This window comes from Colobus angolensis, unplaced genomic scaffold (genome assembly GCF_000951035.1).
Source record: "Colobus angolensis palliatus isolate OR3802 unplaced genomic scaffold, Cang.pa_1.0 Scaffold57, whole genome shotgun sequence".
Classification (NCBI taxonomy): domain Eukaryota; kingdom Metazoa; phylum Chordata; class Mammalia; order Primates; family Cercopithecidae; genus Colobus; species Colobus angolensis.
In genome coordinates, this window is record NW_012119265.1 from 3,374,904 (window position 1) to 3,396,539 (window position 21,636).

Sequence of the window (21,636 nt, forward strand, 5' to 3'; positions counted from 1 at the left end):
AAAAAATAAAAATAAAAATAAAAATAAAAATAAGAATCTCTTACCTTCCCACTTTTTGGCTGCCAAGCAAGTCTGCAGATTGATTTTGCATTTATCACATCGTTGCATTTTTGTAGCAGTGGCCAACTAATAGCACATGTCTAATTGGTAAAAAAAGAAAATGTCTTTCCCTTTATGAAAATTCCCCCCCAAAATATATGCAGAACTGAATATATTTAAACGTTTCTTCAAATCAATATGTATCTCAAAAAAATGCAACTTAATATAAAATATTAATTATAATAATACCTGATATACCTAAACTGCTTTAAGTCCTTCAAAGATATGAAAAGTACAAATCTTAAATAACTAGAGTACTTTCTGTGCAGAATAAACAAATGATACACTTATTGAATAATCATACACACATACACAAAACCCCAATATGTGAAATTCTTAGAATGACTACAAAAAAAAAAAAATTCAAAGGTCTACTATAAAATGTTAAAGTGTCAAAGTCGTTTCTTTTAAATAGCTCAAGAATGAAGGGAAGGAACGGTGGATATTAAGGCATATTTGTGGAGGATATTTCTCTAGTCAATTACATTCATATTCTACCTAGAAATGCCAAGCCATCTCTGATTGTCTTGGGAAGACTTAACTGTTCCCTCTGTCAATCTGGAGAACACCTCATTTCGTACCTCCTTTAAAACCTTTATTAGGCTGCATTTGAACAAATTGTACATATGACTCTCCAATCAAGTGTGACCCATAATTTTTTGTCCCCAGCTGTCTAACCCAAGGCCCAACGCATGGTCATTACGTTACAAATATAAAATAACTGAATTTATTCCCTTCATTTACAAAACTTAGAAAGTTAAATATAAGATTATCATTCCCCTTGTGATTAGGTACAAATGCAATTTACTTTGGCACTAGATTACTGTGGACTTCGATCACAAAAAGTATTTAATGGTACCAAAGAAAACTCTAAAGAAAAGCAATTATTAATTTGGCCCAGTAATATGACATATAACAATTTATTACAGAAATGGGCAAAAAACTTTAAATTTAAATTGCTGAGTTTACCTGATCTGAAATTTGCCACACTCTGACAGATCCATCACAACTAGCTGATGCCTGCAGGAATAAACAACACATTTCTCTATAGTCATAGCCATAATACCACACGGAAAGTGGTTCAATTAATTAAATCAAAAAGCCCTTTTATCAACTGGGTGAAATTTCCTGCTAACTCTCTTCCTGAATAAAACAAAGGTTGAAAAGTTAGAGTTAGCAGAAAATTGTTTAGATAGTAGGAAATATATTTTTAAACATATTCAGGAAAAACACAAAAAGAGAAGGAAAAAAGAATTACCAGAAAGATGTCCTTAGGATCAAACGAAAGACTTAAAACAGGGGCATCATGTCCTCGAAATGTTTTCTGTTGGCTGCTATCCATCACATCCACAATTTTGACCAGAAAATCACTAAGAACAAAAAGAGTAACACAAATGAATAAATGCTAATACAAAGGCCTCTCCTAAAAGCTATGATCCAAATATTTCTTCTTCTTCTTTTTTTTTTTGAGATGGAGTCTTGCTCTGCTCTGTCACCCAGGCTGGAGTGCAGTGGTGCGATCTCAATTACAATCTCTACCTCCCGGTTCAAGCGATTCTCCTGCCTCAGCCTTCCAAGTAGCTGGGATTACAGGTGCACATTACCACGCCCAGCTAATTTTTGTATTTTAAATAGAGACAGGGTTCCACCATGTTGGTCAGGCTGGTCTTGAACTCCCTACCTCGTGATCTGCCCACCTCAGCCTCCCAAAGTGCTAGGATTACAGGCATGAGCCACCACGCCTGTCCAAGTATTTCAAAATCACAAGAGTAAATGCTGTAATTTCTTTATAGCAGCTTATAAAATTTGGTACCCAAATTTAATGACTTACCTTTTAGTTTTGCTCTATAAATATGCTGAAAACACAAGTCAAGATTTCCCATTATGCTAAAATACAAACACTTCCTAAATGGCTTCTTTAGTTACATCTTAAACTTCTATTATTTGCTAATCTAATTATAGCTACAACCATTTTTAAAAGTACTATACCTTTCACTTCACCTCAGCAATTCAACCAATTATATTGTTTTCCTATGACAAAGAAGCATCAAGAGAAACTCCAAAATATTCTGACTATACAGTCCAAGTTCTAATTAAAATAATTTTTTTTTTTTTGAGATGGAGTTTCACTCTTGTCACCCAGGCTGGAGTGCAATGGTGTGATCTCAACTCACTGCAACCTCTGTCTCCCAGGTTCAAGCAATGCTCCTGCCTCAGTCTCCCAAGTAGCTAGGATTACAGGTGCCCACTACCACCCCCAGCTCATTTTTGTATTTTTAATAGAGAAGAGGTTTCACTGTGTTGGCCAGGCTGGTCTTGAACTCCTGACCTCAGGTGATCTGCCTGCCTTGGCCTCCCGAAGGGCTGGCATTACAGGCATGAGTCGCCACGCAAGCCCTACAATAATTTTTTTAAATTTTGAATCGAGCTATGCTTTCAGTATTATCAAATAGGCCATCTGCAGAGCAGTACATTTCTTTTCTTTCTTTTTTTTTAGGGTGGAAACAGTGTCTTATTCTGTCGCCTAAGCTGGAGTGCAGTGGCACCATCGTGGCCCACTGCAACCTCTGCCTCCTGGGTTCAAGTGATTCTCCTGTCTCAGCTTCCTGAGTGGCTGAGATTACAGGCACCCGTCACCACACCCAGCTAATTTTTTGTATTAGTAGAGACAGGGTTTTGCCATGTTGGTCAGGCTGGTCTTGAACTCCTGAGCTCAGGTGATCTGCCCACCTTGGCCTCCCAAAGTGCTGGGATTACAGGCGTGAGTCACCACACCTGGCCAAAGCAACATGTTTCAATTCAAAAAGAAGCCCAAGTTTGTCCTCAAAAACCTTTACTAGATAAAAGAATATATGAGGAAACAACAAACAACAAAAAATTAAGTCACAGTCCTGAAAACATTACCCCGAAACAAATAAACAAGGCCTTTTGTTCTAACATTATTTCTTTTTCTGATGTCAAAGAGCCTTACCTAGATCCAGCAGCAATTTTAGCACCATCCCCATTAAAGACCACATGGTTTGCATTTGTAGTGAAGCGAGTCAATATACCATCTGGAACGCCTTCAGGAAATGTGTGGACTTGAATAGTATTATTAGAAACTGCAGTGACCAATTTTCCATTCTAAAAGAAAAATTAAGGTAAGAAACATTAGCAAAACAAATCCAAATGACCGGGAGTCTCTCCATAGATAAAAATCCGGCAAAAAAAAAAAACAACAACAAAAAACCTTAAAAATGTAGTTCATATCAAGAGAAAAATTATCACTAAATATACAACTTTGCTGGAATGTGCATTAGCAAGAAAAATTTGCTAGCTTTAGAAAAATTAATTCTACCTTCAGCAACCAATCTTTTAGCCTCTAATTTTTCTTTTATTCTGGTAAGAAAAATATTTAAATAGTACTTCTATGGATCCTAAGTGTTAAAAAAATGAAGGAGACTCGAGAGAGCTTTTCAGAGAAAACAGAGCTAGTCTCAAAGTGAGAAGGCATCAGAATGCATGGCCACAATAGTCACTGCCCTATGTTTCCACAACAAAATCATTACATGTCTTTTTAGAGTAAAGCCTAAATGCAGAATCCATGCCAGAGACTGGAGTGATATACCTACAAGGCAAGGAATGTTAAGAATTGCCAGACCACCAGAACCCAGAAGACAGGAATGGAACATATTCTCCCTCAGAGCCTTGGGAAGAGCCAATCATGACGACACCTTAATTTCAGACTTCCTGCCTTCTGAACTGTGAGATAATTTTCTGTTGTTTTAAGCCACCAAATTTGTGGCAATTTGTTACAGCAGCCTTAGTAAACTAATATATATTCACTGATCAGAAAAAAAATGACAATATGAAAGTATCGGAGCTGGGTGTGGTGGTTTACACCTGTAATCCCAGCACTTTGGGAGGCTGAGGCGGGTGGATCACGTGACGTCAGGAGTTTGAGACCAGTCTAGCCAACATGGTGAAACCCCGTCTCTACTAAAATTACAAAAAAATTAGCCAGGCATGGTGGTGGGCACCCAGCTGTTTGGGAGGCTGCAAACCCGGGAGGTGGCAGTTGCAGTAAGCTGATACCACACCATTGTATTCCAGCCTAGGCAACAAGCGTGAAACTCCGTCTCAAAAAAAAAAAAAGGGTCGGGCATGGTGGCTCATGCCTGTAATCCTGAGGCCGAGGCAGGTGGATCACGAGGTCAGGGGATTAAGACCATCCTGGGTAACACAGTGAAACCCCATCTCTACTAAAAATACAAAAAATTAGCGGGATGTGGTGGCTGGCACCTGTAGTCCCAGCTACTTGGGAGACTGAGGCAGGAGAATGACGTGAACCTGGGAGGTGGAGCTTGCAGTGAACCGAGATCTGCCACTGCACTTCAGCCTGGGCGACAGAGCGGAGACTCATCTCAAAAAAAAAAAAAGTATCCTGAGCAGAGGGTGAGTTTCTTATTTTATGAAGTAATCTCCATTAACATTTTGGGGTTAAGTCTTCTTAATTTTGTTATATTCGTGTGTGTGTTTGTGTATGTGTGTATACATATATGTATTTATTTATTTTAACAAACGTAAGATTACACTATATTAACTGTTCTGAATCTCATTCTTTTTTGACTTATTGTAAACTTATTTTCAACTTATTATAAATATCTTTTCAGATGAAAATAAATAGAGATACCCTATTTTTATAGTGGCTGCATAGTATTCCATTATATGGCTCTACCAAAGTTTATAAAATAACTTCTCACTTGAAAGACCCTTCAATTGTTTGTAACGTTTGCTATTATTATGAATTGTGCTTTTACTAATATCCTTTTCCACATAAACTTGAAAATAGCCAAAAATGACTGTGTGCATTCTAATTTTAATATATGGTATCAATTTGCTCTAAAAAAAAAAGTTTCTCACTTATATATCCAGCCAGTGTGTGTGATAATATTTACTTCTCAAAGCCCTCACTATTACTGGGATTAGCAATATTTTTCGTCCTTGCCAATTTTATGGGGGAAAAAAATCTAATTTTAAAATTTGCACTTCTTTGCTTACTAGTAAGATTTAGCTTATATTTAATGTATGTTGGTCATTTATGTTTTTTCTTCTGGAAATGTATTTTCCAATTATATATGATCATTTTAAAAAGAATAAACACCATCTTATCTACCTTAAATGCGCCTGGGTTTGCAAAAAATATGAATTCTGTGGAAAGATTTTTCTACCTAAACACAATACACTCAAATTAAAAGTCATCATGAATAAAAAGCTTAGGGGTTTATAGATACTTAATTGCCAAAGTCCTTCTGAATAAGTCTTCTAACCTACATCTCATTCCTATATTTGCCTTACACAAAACATCAGAAACATATATGAATATATATTGGGAAAGTTAATGAAACATTCCCTTTTCTAGAATAATTCCTTAAATTATCTGAATCAGTAAGTGTTTTAGTCTGTTCTGTACTGCTATAAGAATACCACGGACTGGGTAATTTATAATGAACAGAAATTTATTGTCTCTTGATTCTGAAGGCTGGACACTACAAGATTGAGGGGTTGGCATCTGGCAAGGGTCTTCTTATTGCATCATTCCATCTTGGAAGAGTAAAAAGAGGGCAAGAGGGAGAGCAAGAGGATCAAACTCACCCTTTTATGATGAACCCACTCCTGAGATAGTGGCATCAATCCAATCATGAGGCCAGAGCCCTCATGGTCTCAATACTTCTCAGTAAACCCCACCTCCCACCACTGTTACGTTGGGGATTAAGTTTCCAACACATGCTTTTGGGGGAACACATTCAAACCACAGCAGTGAGCTAAAAACACCACTGAGTTTTCCCTTAAAGGAAAAAAGGGAACATTTAAACCGTTCCTGAAAGTAGTATTTTCCTGCACTTATTTTAATTGGTTCACCATTCATGTCCATTAATCTCTTTTAATAAACCACTCAGAGTTTACCTTTAAAATTTTGGGGTGGTTAGGTATGGTGGCATGCACCTACAGTCCTAGCTACCTGGGAGGCTCAACTGGGAGGACTGCTTGAGCCCAGGAGTTTGAGACCAGTCTGAGCAACATGGCAAGATCCCATTTCAAAAAAAAAATTGGTGGGGCAAGTTATGGCATTATCATGCATTTAAAAATATTATTTCATGAGATAAAAAAAGCAAAGGTATATCTATATTCAAAAATATTTTTTCACATCCCTCAAAAAAAAAAAAATTGGTAGGGCAAGTTGTGGCATTATCATGCATTTAAAAATATTATTTCATGAGATAAACAAGGTATATCTATATTCAAAAATATTTTTTCACTCAAGCATAAAAATTACATGCCAGTATCATTTCATATCAATCGATATAACTGTTTTTACTACCTTCAAAGCACATGAATATGCCTTTTCTCCAACATTAATGAACTTAGGATCATCATCATCCAAGTCTTCCCAAATCCTCACATCACCATCACTTCCACAAGTCACAATAAAACTGTGAAGAAAAGACACAAATTAAAGTCATCAGGCATGGTGTCTCATGCCTATAACGCTAGCACTTTGGGAATACAAGGTGGGAGGATTGCTTGAGGCCAGGAGTTTGTGACTAGCCTCAAAAATACAGAGAGTCTCTATAATAAATTTAAAAATTAGCTAGGCATGGTTACGTGTACCTGTAGTACCAGCTACTTGGGAGGCTGCAGTGGGAAGATCACTTGAGCCTGGGAGGTCAAGGCTGCAGTGAACCATGATGGCACCACTGCACTCCAGCCTGGGCAACAGAGCAAGACTCTCAAAGGAAAAAAAAAAGTCACCTAGTTTCATACATATTAGTTTTTTGGAATGCTACCTCTGTATTTACCACTTTTTCATAAAATGAAGACATTAGCCAGTATTTTTTCTCATACACATAACCTTAAAAATAAAGTGCTAATTTTCTTCTATAAAATAAAATGAGTTTAATACTCTAGTTCTTCTTTGGCATAAAATTATAAAATTTTGAGGCACAGTCTCATTCTGTTGCCTAGGCAGCAGCACGATTACAGCTCTCTACACCCTCCGCCTCCCGGGCTCAAGTGATCAACCCACCTCAGCTCCCCAAGTAGCTGAGACTACAGGCGCATGCCATCATGCCTGGTTAATTTGTTTATTTTTTGTAGAGACAGGGTCTCCCTACATTGCCCAGGCTGGTCTCGAGCTCCCGGGCTCAAGGGATATGCCTGCCTTGACCTCTCGAAGTCAAGGGATTACCGACATGAGTCACCATGCTTGGCCAGCTTAAAATCATTTATTTGTAAGAATGTAAGAAAAATGGGTATATAACCTCTGCAACAATAGTGACCGTATCTTCCTTGCCCACCATTGTATCCCTAGCACGAAACAGTCTCTAACAGGAACCTTAATAAATGTTTGTTGAATTAGTAAATGAATAGATGTGTGAGCTCAACTATCCAAATAGCCATCTGTATCTATCTTATTTTAAACTTCTCATCTTTCAAATGCTTTTACTCATTTAGTATGTGCCCTATCTATATATATACAAAAAAGCAAATAAAAACAAAATATAACTTATGTAATAAAATAGAAAAATAACATATAGCAAAAAAAAACTATATAAAGAGTTGTGGATGTTCCAAAGGAAAAGATTAATTATCACCTGGGAAAATCAAAAAGGTTCATAAGAAAGATGGTATTTACACTGGGAAGTCAAAGAACAAGTAGGACTAGATATGCCAAGACTGGTGACAAGGGCAGTTCCAGAGAAAATCACATGAACCAAAATATAGTTAATACAGCACGGGGGAGTTTACCTGGAGCACACAAGCCAGGAAAGGAAAAGGAAAATGAAGTCTAGGTCACCTATTTAGAATAACCTTAATGCCAGAATAAGGTGGTTAGGCTCCCTTCTATAGGGAGTAGATAGGAGGACAAGTCTCATTTTGCCTGGGATGCTCACGGTTTATCTGTCCAATCGGCCTGGCATTTGTTCAGAAATTTTTACTTTAAAACATATTGCGTCCAGGAATTAGTTGGTTCTTGGTCTCGCTGACTTCAAGAATGAAACCGCAGACCCTCATGGTGTTAGTTTTTAAAGATAGTGTGTCCGGAGTCTGGAGCTTCTTCCGTCTGGTGGGTTCCTGGTCTCGCTGTCAGGAGTGAAACTGCAGACCTTCACGGTGAGTGTTACAGCTCTTAAAAGCGGCATGGATCGAAACACTGAGCACCAGCCACAGCTATTGCAAAGAGCACAACAACAGAACTTGCAAAACGTGGAAGGCAATCCGAGCTGGTTGCCACTGTTGGCGCCGGCAACCTGCTTTTATTCCCTTATCTGACCCCACCCCCACCTGCTGATTGGTCCATTTTACAGAGAGCTGATTGGTCTATTTTACAGAGAGCTGATTGGTCTGTTTTGACAGAGTGCTGATTGGTGCATTTACAATCCTTGAGCTAGACAGAGTGCTAAAAGGAAAAGTTCTCCAAGTCCCCACTAGGTTAGCTATATACAGAGTACCAATTGGTGTATTTACAAACCTCCAGCCAGACGCAGAGTACTGATAGGTGTATTTACAAACCCTGAGCTAGACACAGAGTGCTGACTGGTGCATTTACAATCCTTGAGCTAGACACAGAGTGCTAGATGGAAAAGTTCTCCAAGTCGCCACTAGGTTAGCTAGATACAGTGTACCAACTGGTGTATTTACAAACCTTGAGCTAGACAGAGTGCTGATTGGTGTATTTACAAACCCTGAGCTAGACACAGAGTGCTGATGGGTGTATTTACAATTCCTTAGCTAGACATAAGAGTTCTCCAAGTCCCCACTAGACTGAGGAGCCCAGCTGGCTTCTCCTAGTGGATCCTGCACTGGGGCTGCAGGCGGAGCTTGCCCACCAGACCCAAGCCGCGCCTGCAATCCTCAGCCCTTGGGCGGTCAATGGGACCGGGCACCAAGCAGCAGGGGGCGGCACCCGTCGGGGAGAGTCGGGCGGAGCTGGAGCCCTCCATGGATGGGGGGCTCGGACATGGCAGGCTGCAGGTCCCGAGCCCTGTCCCACGGGAAGGCGGCTGAGGCCGGGAGACAATTCTAGCATGCTGCATGCAGGCCGGCAGTGCTGGGGGACCCCGGCGCAACCTCCCCAACTGCTGGCCCGGGTGCTAAGCCCCTCACTGCCCTGGGCCGGCGGCTCCGGCTGGCCACGCCGTGTGTGAGACCCAGGCCGGGGCCGTGCCCGCCAGAACTCGCGCTGGCCCCTGAGGGCAGTGCACAGCCCTGGTTCCCGCCCATGCCTCTCCCTCCACACCTCCCCACAAGCAAGCAGAAGGAGGCAGCTCCAGCCTCGGCCAGCCCAGAGAGGGGCTCCCACAGTGCCGTGGCAGGCTGAAGGGGTCCTCAAGCGCCACCAGAGTGGACACTGAGGCCGAGGAGGCACGGAGAGTGAGGGCTACTAGCACAGTCACCTCTCAATATTAGTATTAGTTGCATCAAAATTGGCTAGAGTGGAGCCTGACCAACATGGCAAAACCCCAACTCTACTAAAAATACAAACATCAGTCAGTCATGGTGGTGTGCACACCTGTAATGCCAGCTACTCCAGAGGCTGCGGTATGAGAATTGTTCGAACCCAGGAGGCACAGGATGCAGTGAGCCGAGATCGCACTGCTGTAGCCTGGGAAACAGAGCGCAACACTGTCTCAGACAAAAAGAAAAAAAAAAAGGGCTAGGGTGGGTTTGGCAGACCTTTTCTTTGTATTTCCAGCTTCTGCCATGATCTCATTTAGTAATATAACACACATAACACATGGTTAAATCCGTAAAATGACTGGTGATAAACTATCTTCCCTTTCCCTACACTTTCCTGATGCAATGTAACTAACAAATCCTTTCAGGGACAATATGTCAGTAAAAAACGGAATGAGCCGGGCGCGGTGGCTCAAGCCTGTAATCCCAGCACTTTGGGAGGCCGAGATGGGCGGATCACGAGGTCAGGAGATCGAAACCATCCTGGCTAACATGGTGAAACCCCATCTCTACTAAAAAAAATACAAAAATCTAGCCGGGCGAGATGACGGGCGCCTGTAGTCCCAGCTACTCAGGAGGCTGAGGCAGGAGAATGGCAGGAACCCGGGAGGCGGAGCTTGCAGTGAGCTGAGATCCGGCCACTGCACTTCAGCCCCGGCGATAGAGCGAGACTCCGTCTCAAAAAAAAAAAAAAAAAAAAACGGAATGAATTCAGACATGAGACCCTAGGGATAGCTACTTCTTTCAGTCCCAATGGTGATGAGAGAAGTATTTCACGTTTCTGTTACGATGGACCTTTTTTTTTTTTTTTTTTTGAGACAGAGTCTCACTCTGTCTCCCAGGCTAAAGTGCAGTGCTGCTATCAAAGCTCAGGTTCAAGTGATTCTCCTGCCTCAGCCTCCCAAGTAGCTGGGACTGCAGGCGTGCACGACCACACCCAGCTAATCTTTGTGTTTTTAGTAGAGACGGGGTTTCACCATGTTGGCCAGGCTGGTCTCAAACTCCTGACCTCAGGTGATCCACCCACCTCAGCTTCTCAAAGTGCTGGGATTGTAGGCATGAGCCACCACACCCAGCCCCGATGGGCTTCTTGGTATATCAACAGGTGCACTGGAGGAGATGTACAAAGTTACAGGTGCCAGTTGGTGGGACCAATGGAAAATTATAGTGAAATACAGTGAAATTAATAAGAAATAAAGGCAGAAAATAGAGTTAAGCAGTCTTCTAAAGAGCTTTTAGAGTAGTTTGAATGTTTTTCTAAATGGTTTTGTCCTTTATTGTATCAAATAACTACATATTAATTTTATTGATTGCTATGCTTTTTAAATTTTGGGAAAAAAATAAAAACCAACACAATCCTTTCAGTGGCAATGAGCTAAAAAAGTATATCAAGTACATATTTAATAAAAGATTAAATACTAAATTTCTGCTCAGGAAAGTTGACAATGAAAATATAACTTGAATAAAATGTTAGTTGACATTTACCACGGGGCTATAGTGACATTAGAGTGATAACACCAACCACAGGAAAATTAGAAGAGAAAAAAGTCCCCAAGAAGAATCAGTATCTATTCAAGTTAGTAGTTATCTTAAGAAGGCTGCCTGAAAACTGTGATTCTACTCCTGCGGAAGGTGAGTTTATATCTTGTGAAGCATGATTCTTCCTAAGAACTTAGTGCTCTCCAAAACAACTTTCTGAGGTGATGAAAATGGTCTATACCTGGTTACTGAGCAATTGTGGCTACTGTGACAGAGGAAATGAATTTTTAATGAAGTTAACCTTAACTGATTTAAATCTATATAGCTGCATGTGTCTAGTAGCTACTGTATTGGACAGTGCAGCATTAAAAGAAATGTCAGCTGTTCTAAAATAATTTTGTTCACTTTTCATTCCAAGTTTTCTGGTCCTAGCATAAAATGCGAAGAGGGGAGGCTGAGGTGGGCGGATCACAAGGTCAGGAGATCGAGACCATCCTGGCTAACACGGTGAAACCCCATCTCTACTAAAAATACAAAATTAGCCGGATGTTGTGGCAGCGCCTGTAGTCCCAGCTACTGGGGAGGCTGAGGCAGGAGAATGGCGTGAACCCGGGAGGCAGAGTTTGCAGTGAGCCGAGAACGCACCATTGCACTCCAGCCTGGGCAACAGAGCGAGACTCCATCTCAAAAAAAAGAAAAAAAAAAAAAGTGAAGTGACTGTTAATGGGTTGTCTCCATTATCAAAAGAACTTTCGGATGAGATCAGGTGCGTTCAGGGTGGTATGGCCATGGACAGCAAAAGAACTTTCAAACAGTTAAATGATAAAAGTATTATATCAATGTCATCAGGAGTTTTAAATAGAAAATCACCCATATTAATTCCAGTAATAGTTTAGTTTACTCTTCAGTTCATGGAAACAAAGTAAATCTTCTGGAAGTTCATTCTGCTGAAAGTGAAATATCTGACATCATTGGGGATTCTATCTAAATTTATTTGAAAAGTTTAACACTAGTGATAAAATTCTTAATTTTTATAGTAATACAAATACAAACTTTGGCAGGAAATAGAGTTAAGCAGTCCTGTGAAAGAAGTGCTTTCAGAGTAGTCTAAACTTTCTTCTAAATGGTTTTATCCTTTATTGTATCAAATAACTACATACTAATTTTGTTTTCTACAATGCTGTAGGAAAAATCAATATTCTTTTTTTTTCCTTTTTGAAACAGGGTCTTGCTCTGTTGCCTAGGCTGGAGTGCAGTGGCACCATCTTGGGTCACTGCAACCTCCACTTCCCAGGTTCAAGTGATTCTCCTGCCTCAGCCTCCCAAGTAGCTGGTATTACAGGCACGTGCCACCCACACCTAGCTAATTTTTGTATTTTCACTAGAGATGTGGTTTCACCATCTCTGGTCTCCGGCCAGGCTGGTCTTGAACTCCTGACCTCAAGTGATATGCCTACCTCAGCCTTCTGAAGTGCTGGAATTACAGACGTAAGCCACTGCACCCAGCCAGAAAAATCAATGTTCTTACTATATTAGGAAACCTGTGAAACACAAAAGTACTCGAATTTGGAATTACAATTCATGATTCTGTCCAAATTAGCTGCAAGATAACATACCAACAAAAAAGAAGCCATACTTGTCAAATTTTCAGATTTTATTTATATCTAGAATTGCAGAACAACAGAATTTTTGAAAAAAACATGTTTTGTTTCTGATTTTGTTGCTCAGGCTGGAGTGCAGTGGCCCTACCATGGCTCACTGCAGCCTTGACCTCCTGGGCTCAAGCAATCCTCCCACCTCAGCTGCACACAAATCAATGTTAAATACACAAAAACTACTAGACCTCCTGGCCTCAAGCAATCCTCCCACCTCAGCAGCGCACAAACCAATGTTAATTAAATACACTAAAAATACTAGGATTGCAGGACATACTTTCTCCCTCTGCTTGGAATGATTAGGTTTTAAAATCTGTAAGCCTCTGAAGAGCGACCCTGTAAAACAACCTAAGGGTCCTACTGTAATAATGGTATTATTATTATTAGAAACAAGTCCTCTAAATCTTAGTTGCATTTAGTTGAAAACAGACATCTTTAATCAAAGCATTCAACTTAAGCTTTTGAAGCTTTTAGTGAAATGCAATTCATGAAAACAACACTTATGCACAGGAAGACACTGAAATTTATCCCTACAAAAGCAAATAAGAACTGAACAAATAGCACATGAAAAGCTGGAATGGTGAATGATTTCATTTTAAAATTCTGTAACTGTACTTTGAAATATCTTGACTTGTGGGAAGAATCCTTTGATAGAACTCCTATTTTTAATTGTATAAATTTACATTCTGTGCCAGAATGAAATAAAAGAGTAGGCTTAAAATCTGTGAAATATCCAAAAGAATCATAGACAACTTGATAAATTTTGTCCTTAAAAATAGTGAAGACCCTATTATTGAAGAAGGGTACCCTGAATGGAGATAAAAAGACAGAACCTATAAAAATACTGAGGCTGAAGTATTTACTCATTTCAATTAAAACAAATTCTTAAAAATTATGACTCTCCCAGCTAGTAGAATTTGCTCTGAGCCTGCCAAGTACCTTAGAACCTAACATTTTTCTCTTTAAAAAATGTTATAGTCTAGGCCAGGCATGGTGGCTTATGCCTGTAATCCCAGCACTTTGGGAGGCTGAGGTGGGCGGATCACCTGAGGTCGGAGTTTGAGACCAGCCTGACCAACATGGAGAAACCCCATCTCTACTAAAAATACAAAATTAGCCGAGCATGGTGGCGCATGCCTGTAATCCGAGCTACTTGGGAGGCTGAGGCAGGAGAACTGCTTGAACCCGGAGGCAGAAGTTACAGTGGGCCAAGATGGTGCCACTGTACTGCAGCCTGGGCAACAACAGTAAAACTCTGACTCAAAAAAAAAAAAAAAAGAATTGAAGATCTAACTTCAAATTTATAAGGCATAAAATGCAACTCTAAACAAGGCTAGAGCTAATTTTATGAGAAAAATTAAAATAACACTGTATTAAAAATATTTTTTTCAGAAAGATATCAGTAATACCATGGGACAGGCTAAAAACTGATTAAAGCACATAAATGTGTACCAGAAATGATTATCCTACATATATTAACAATGAAATCATATGTTTATTGTTTGGATAATCAATGTAAATAAATATTTTTAATTTTTCTTGGGTAAACTGGGTAAGTTGTTAATTTACATATTCCTAGAAAATTGTACCTTTGTTTCTAATTTTCAAAACTATTAGCATAAGAGTGTCAATGTATTCACATATTTTGAAGCCTTTACTGTACCTTTTTTATCTCTAATATTATTTTATTTGTGCCTTCTCTTTTTTGATTCATGACTCTTGCTAAAGCTTTGTTCTACCAGGTTCTACCCCCAAAAAACCAGATTTTAGTTATAAGATGTATGGGATTTACTTTAAAATAATAAAGAGTAAGGCTGGGTGTGGTGGTTCATGCCTGTAACCCCACCACTTTGGGAGGCCAAGGCCGGCGGATGAATTGAGGTCAGGAATTCAAGACTAGCCTGGCCAACATGGCGAAACCTTGTCTCTACTAAAAATACAGAAATTAGCCAGCTGTTCTGGAGGGCATCTGTGATCCCAGCTACTTGGGAGGCTGAGCCAGGAGAATCGCTTGAACCCAGGAGGTGTAGGTTACACTGAGCAGAGGTCGTGCCATTGCACGATCTGGAGTGCCAGACACTCCAGCCTGGGTGACAGAGCTAGACTCCATCTCAAAAAAAGAAATCCACTATCAGTGTCTGGGCATGAAGATGAATTATATCAAGACTTCATTCACTTTATGACATAACCTCAAGGAGTCAATGATTACCGATGCATTTCTTACTACCTCGACTCTATCCTCAGAGAGCAACATTCCTTCCCTAATCTGACCACCTCTCCTTGACTCCTTCATTGAGTCTCATGAGGTTCATGGTAAGGCACCAGCAAAATCTCTATCTACTCAGCTTTCTTTCTGGTCATTCTTCTGGTACTAGAGACAAAATCAAAACCACGTAGTGTCAACCTCACTAATTCAAATTCCTTCCCTTCTATTATCTTGAATCCACTTCAAAGTTTTCATTTTTACCACTTTATAAAACTTGCCAATGGCCTCCACATTGCTAAATCTAATGGTGAATTCTCAGTCTTCAACCTGACCCACCAGGAGCATCTGACAGAGTTTATTATTTCCTGTTCCTCAAACACTTCATTTGGCTTCTAAACATCCTTCTTGTCTTTCAGTCCTCTACTTTTCTAGCTACTCTTTCTTAGTCTCCTTAGCTGGATCCTCTTTAACTTGATCTCTAAATATTTTGGAGTACCCTTGAACGTCTTTTCTTACCTATATTTACTCCTTCACTAAGTGATTTCATCCAAGTTCACAGTAATAAATACTATGTATATAAGGACAATTCCCACATTTATATTCTTAGCCAGGACCTCAATCTTGAACTCTGGAAATTATCAGCTAAAGATGTAAAGGTGACCCTTGAACAACATGGGCGTTATGGGTTCTGACCCTGCAACAGTCAAAAATCCACATATAAGTTTTGATTCTCCCAAAACGTTACTAATAGCCTACTGTTGATTAGAAGCCTTACTGATAACATAAACAGTCAATTAACACATATTTTGTGTATGTATTATATACTGTATCTGTACAATATAGTAATATAGAGAAAAAATATATCAGGAAAATCATAAAGAGAACATATATTTACTATTCACTAAGCGGAAGTAGATCATCATAAAGGTCTTCATCCTTATCATCTTCACATTGAGAAGGCCGATGGGGAACAGGAAGAGGAGTTGGTCTTGCTGTCTCAGAAGTGGAAGCGGGGAGGAAGCAGAGGAGGAGGCAGGAGAGGCAGGCATACTTGGTGTGACTTTATAAAAACACATCATAATTTCCATCTGACTCTTTTCCTTTTTAATTTCTCTAAAAATGTTTCCATACAGTACCAATCCTTCTTCCACCATTTCCTTTAGTTTCAGTGCTCATATCATAGAAGGGTCTATGTTGTAAAATAAGTCAAAAGCAGTCTTGAATAATCAGAACTCTTCTGCCAGATTACCTAAAGTCAATTTGTTTTCTGGCACTGCTTCTTCTACATCTTCTTCCCTATCACATGGCACTAGTTTGAAAGCACTCAGTTCTATCCAATTGTCTTCTGCTAACTCTTGGGTTTACTGTCTATTAGCTTTTTTTTTTTTTTTTTTGGAAACAGAGTTTTGCTCTGTCGGCCAGCCTGGAATTGTGCAGTGGCACAATCTCGGCTCACTGCAACCTCCACCTCCCAAGAGAAGGTGGCATGTGGGATTATAGGTGCGTGCCACCACACCCAGCCACTTTTTTTATGTTTTTGGTAGAAATGGGGGTCTCATCATGTTGGCCAGGTTGGTCTCGAACTCCTGACCTCAAGTGATCCATCTGCCTGGGCCTCCCAAAGTGTTGGGATTACAAGTGTGAGCCACCACGCCCAGTCGTGTCTGCTAGCTCTTGAATGTCTCCAAGCACCATATCTTGAAATTACTTCGCTCCCTATCTTTTTTGCCATACCCACAATCTCCTTCATGATTTCCTTAACTGGCTCTGCTGTCAATCTTAAGTCATGCACAACATCTGGACACAGTTTCCTCTGGCAGGAATTTATTGTTTTGGGCTTGATGGCCTTCAGAGCTTTTTCTATAACAATGATGGCATCTTCAATGGTGTAAACCTTCCAGACTTTTATGATGTTCTCTCTACTGGGGTTCTCTTCCACAGCAATGACAATCCTTTCCATAGAATAGCTTATGTAATGAGCCTGTAAAAGTCTGTATGAACTCCTGATCTAGAGGCTGAATTCGAGGCATTGTGTTTGGGGGCAAGTATACCACTTTGACACCTTTAGTATTGAACTTATGGGGTTCTGGGTGGCCAGGGGTATTGCCCAACATTAAAATAATTTTAAAGGCAGTCCCTTACTAGCAAGGTACTTTCTGACTTCAGGCACAAAGCATCAGTGAAACCAATCCAGAAAAAAAGGTTCTCATTGTCTAGGTCTTCTTGTTATACAATTAAGAGACTGGTAGCTGGTGTTTATCTTTTCCCTTCAAGGCCTGGGGGTTAGTAGCTTTATAAATAATGGCAGTTCTGATCATAAATCTGACTGTATTTGCACCAAACATTAGAGTTAGCCTTCCTGCCTTAAATCTTGGTGCTCACTTCCCTTCCTTACTAATAAATGTCCTTTGTGGCATTTCATCCCCGCCCCCCCCCCAGAATAGGGCACTTTAATCTACATTAAAAACCTGTTCAGGCCGGGCGCGGTGGCTCACGCCTGTAATCCCAGCACTTTGGGAGGCCAAGACAGGCAGATCACGAGGTCAGGAGATCGAGACCATCCTGGCTAACACGGCGAAACCCCATCTCTGCTAAAAATACAAATAATTAGCCAGGCGTGGTGGCGGGCACCTGTAGTCCCAGCTACTTGGGAGGCTGAGGCGGGAGAATGGTGTGAACCCGGGAGGCAGAGCTTGCAGTGAGCCGAGATCGCGCCACTGCACTCCAGCCTGGGCAACAGAGCAAGACTCCTTCTCAAAAAAAAAAAAAAAAAAACCTGTTCAACAGCTTGGCCAACATGACAAAACCCCCTCTCTACTAAAAATCTAAAAATTAGCTGGGTGTGGTGGCGCATGCCTGTAATCACAGCTACTTGGGAGGCTGAGGTAGGAGAATCACTTGAACCCAGGAGGCGGAGGTTGCAGTGAGCCAAGATTGCGCCACTGCACTCCAGCCAGGGAGACAGAGCCCAACTCCATCTCAAAAAAACAAAACAAACAAACAAACAACCTGTTCAGGCAGATGTCCTTTCTCCTCAATGATTTTCTTAATCGTGTCTGGGAATCTGCTGCTGTCTCTTGGTCAACAGAAGCTGACTCTACTGTCATCTTGCCTTTTCCTTTTCTTTTTTTTTTTTTTGGAGATGGAGTTTCGCTCTTGTTCCCCAGGCTGGAGTGCAATGGCATAATCTTGGCTCACTGAAACCTCTACCTCCCAGTTTCAAGTGATTCTCCTGCCTCAGCCTCCTGAGTAGCTGGAATTACAGGTGCCCGCCACTGTGCCTGGCTAATTTTTTGCATTTTTAGTAGAGACAGGGTTTCACCATGTTGGGCATGCTCATCTCAAACTCCTGACCTCAGGTGATCCACCCACCTCCGCCTCCCAAAATCTTGGGATTACAGGTGTGAGCCATTGCGCCCTGCCATCTTGACATTTCCTAAGCCAAATCTCTTTCTGATATTATCAAACTATCCTCTGTTGGTATTAAACTTTCCAGCTTTAGATCCTCCACCTTCCTTTTGCTTTGAGTTGTCAGATAATGACTTCACCTTTTCTGGAACCACATTAGAGTCTATAGCTATGCCTTTCTATTGCAATCCCATACCCACATAAAAGTTGCGTTTTCAATACAAGATGAAGTTATTTCACAAAAAGTGCAAGATTTTCAAGCCTGCTGGTATAGTTGCAGTAACAGTGTCTCAAATTTCCTTTTCACAGTGGTCCTTACACTGGATTCATTTATCTTGAAACAGTGAGCAACCACAGCTGCAGACCTCAATCTACAGTACATATCAGGCAATTCAACTTTCTCTCTTAATGTCATGACTTTTGTCTGCTTCTTAGGATCCAGCATCACTAGTAGCACTTCATATGATTCCCATGGTGTTATTCAGGGTTATGGTGTTGCACTAAACATGATGAAAAATATGTGAGAACCACCAGAGATATCTTTTTACTGGGATAGGCAAGTTACTGGAGAGACAAACTGCTCATGAGCATCATACAGTGTTTTAAGCAGATACAACATCATACAATGTTTTAAGCAGATACAACACTTGAGCTTACCAAAACAGCAACAGGAGGTGGCCATGAAATTATTACAGTAATATGGTATATACTACCGTTAATTTTATGTAGTTATGTAGTTATGATTTAACACTGCATCTTTACGTTTGTTTACATTTCTCTTGACTGTGGATGGTCTGGAAATGTTTGTCTGTGTAAGTTTTAGTACATTTTAACTTTTTATAATAGATTTGTGTATATTTTATGGTAGTAAATGATAAAATACACTAGTATCTACATATATTTTATACACTCATGACATACTTGTGTATTGAAAAAAATCCATGTATAAGTAGACATACACAGTTCAAATTCACATTAAGAGTCAATTGTATATTTCTATCTCTAGCTCACATTTTTCTCTGAGCTTGAGACCCATTTATCCAACTGTCTACTTTATCCCTCTAGTTGAGTATCTCTAAGAAATCCTACAATCATCACATCCAAATGCAAACTCAATCTCCACCCACAGCTCTACCTGTGAAATATGCCCTTCTTCAAGTGTTCCTGTTATTTGCAAGTGGAAGCATCACTTTCTCAACTGTAACATCCAGAAATGTAGACGTTATCTCTGTTGCCTCTTTCTCCATCCTTAGTATCTGATCCATCCTGTTGACTTTATCTTTTTGAATATTTCCTGAATGTATCCTCTTTTCTAACACCCATGTTTACTCTAATCCAAGCTTCTACCACACTTACCCAAACTAATACAGGTATCTTCTAACAGTCTTTCTGCATCCATGAGTGCTCCTTTTCCAATTCATCCTCCATGCATTTTCTCAAAAACAAATCTGATCACATCTCTCTGCTTCAAGCCTTTAATACCTTCTCAGTGCTTTTAGGATGAAACAAGATTCCTTAATAAAGTCCAGAAGGTCTTGGATAGGACATCCATTGCCTAACTTCACAGATTAATCTCTCGTCAAACTGCATCACTCTCCACATTTTAGCAAGGCTAGTTTTCTTTTAGTTCTTTGAGCATATCATGATCCCCGGCCCCATTGGGCCTTTACACACAGTATTGCCTCCACTTACTATGCCAACAACACCACCCCACCACCACCACCACTCATCTCTTTATACTGCTTAATGCCTGCTCCATCTTCAGATGGCGTCTCAAGAAACATCTCCTCAAAGAAGCCTTCCCTGACTCCTTTAACTAGATAAGCTTCTCCTCATACATGTTTGTGACTGCACATATTACTTACTATTTCTAAATACACATTTATTTTTGTGATTAATTTGTGCTCAATGCCTGTCAATCCAAAAAGACCTTAAGCTCAACGGAGGAAAAGACTGTGTCTGGTTCGCTCTATTCTATCGCTAGTCCCCAGCAAAAGAGACACTCAAATATTTTTTCAACTAATCAATCAACATAGGAGCGACACTGGAAGCCGTCCAATCGAGCAGTAGTAGTGCGTAAGAATGGGACTTGGAAAGATAAAAGGGACCAGAATAAACCTAGGAAAATATTATCGTTTAGGAATCAAACAGAGGAAAATTTTTTTAAGCCGTCAAAAAGTTAAAAAACAAAAAAAAAAAGCAAAAAAGGAAATAGCATCACTAGAGCCATGGAAGGATACCATTCCAAACAGAACAGGCCACCGAAGTTGACAAGTAGGTAGTAGCTAGTGATCTGACAAAATTAATAATGTAAGACGCAGAGAAGGGGAAAATATAGGGGGGAAGCTCCATCTTTCCAATTCCTCTGTAAGTACGATTATAACTTTGTTGATAAACTACCATGACGGCCCGAATCAAACAATAAATCTAAAGAAATATGTGTGCCATTTTAGATTTCAACATTATTCCTATCTGCAAGAGTCATTTTCAGCTGACGGCATATATAATGTTTAAGGATAAATGTTTTAACATTTGCACCTGAGGCCGGGCGCGGTGGCTCAAGCCTGTAATCCCAGCACTTTGGGAGGCCGAGGCGGGTGGATCACGAGGTCAGGAGATCGAGACCATCCTAGCTAACATGGTGAAACCCCGTCTCTACTAAAAAAATACAAAAAACTAGCCGGGCGATGTGGCGGGCGCCTGTAGTCCCAGCTACTCCGGAGGCTTAGACAGGAGAATGGCGTAAAAAACCCGGGAGGCGGAACTTGCAGTGAGCTGAGATCCGGCCACTGCACTCTAGCCCGGGCAACAGAGCGAGACTCCGTCTCAAAAAAAAAAAAAAAAAAAAATTTGCACCTGAAACGTTGTTTCTCAAAGAACCTTACCTCCCAGAATCATCAAAACAGACCTCCGTGTGTCCCTCTGTATGTCCATATCTCATTGGCTTCCGTGTGGCCGGCATCTTTTCCTTTATCTACCTGAAAATGTTTTATAAAAGCCAGTCTTATTATTACAAATGAGAGAAAAGCAGCGAGGCTAGGGATAGGAAGAGAGGTTAGTCTCCTCCAGAGCACGTTCTCCGCAGCCCGGTTTCCCCCACCCGAGTAACAGCAGCAGGATAAGGCGCAGGGTCTGTCAGACAATAAGCAGGAGAAGGAACACGCATCTCCTTGGTGGGCGCAGGCAGTCAGAGTGGGGACTCACCCGGGTGACCGAGCCTCCGCGACTGAGGCTCCGTAAGAGCAGCTTCCCGCGCTTCGGCTCGCTCACCACACTGCGCCTGCGCTGACC

General features: G+C 40.7%; 1 protein-coding gene across 1 annotated transcript in view; it reads right to left on the bottom strand.

Moving 5' to 3' along the window:
* WDHD1 (WD repeat and HMG-box DNA binding protein 1) overlaps nucleotides 1–21,623 on the bottom strand; it is a 90,865-nt gene extending 69,242 nt beyond the window's left edge. The window contains exons 1-7 of the mRNA XM_011961977.1: nucleotides 21,550–21,623; nucleotides 21,231–21,323; nucleotides 6,461–6,572; nucleotides 3,071–3,222; nucleotides 1,358–1,469; nucleotides 1,069–1,119; nucleotides 45–140 (exon numbers count right to left, since the gene is read on the bottom strand). Of these exons, the coding sequence (XP_011817367.1) occupies nucleotides 45–140; nucleotides 1,069–1,119; nucleotides 1,358–1,469; nucleotides 3,071–3,222; nucleotides 6,461–6,572; nucleotides 21,231–21,307 (600 nt within the window). The 5' untranslated portion in view covers nucleotides 21,308–21,323; nucleotides 21,550–21,623. The remainder of the gene's footprint in view (nucleotides 1–44; nucleotides 141–1,068; nucleotides 1,120–1,357; nucleotides 1,470–3,070; nucleotides 3,223–6,460; nucleotides 6,573–21,230; nucleotides 21,324–21,549) is intronic.
* Nucleotides 21,624–21,636: the final 13 nt, after the last annotated feature.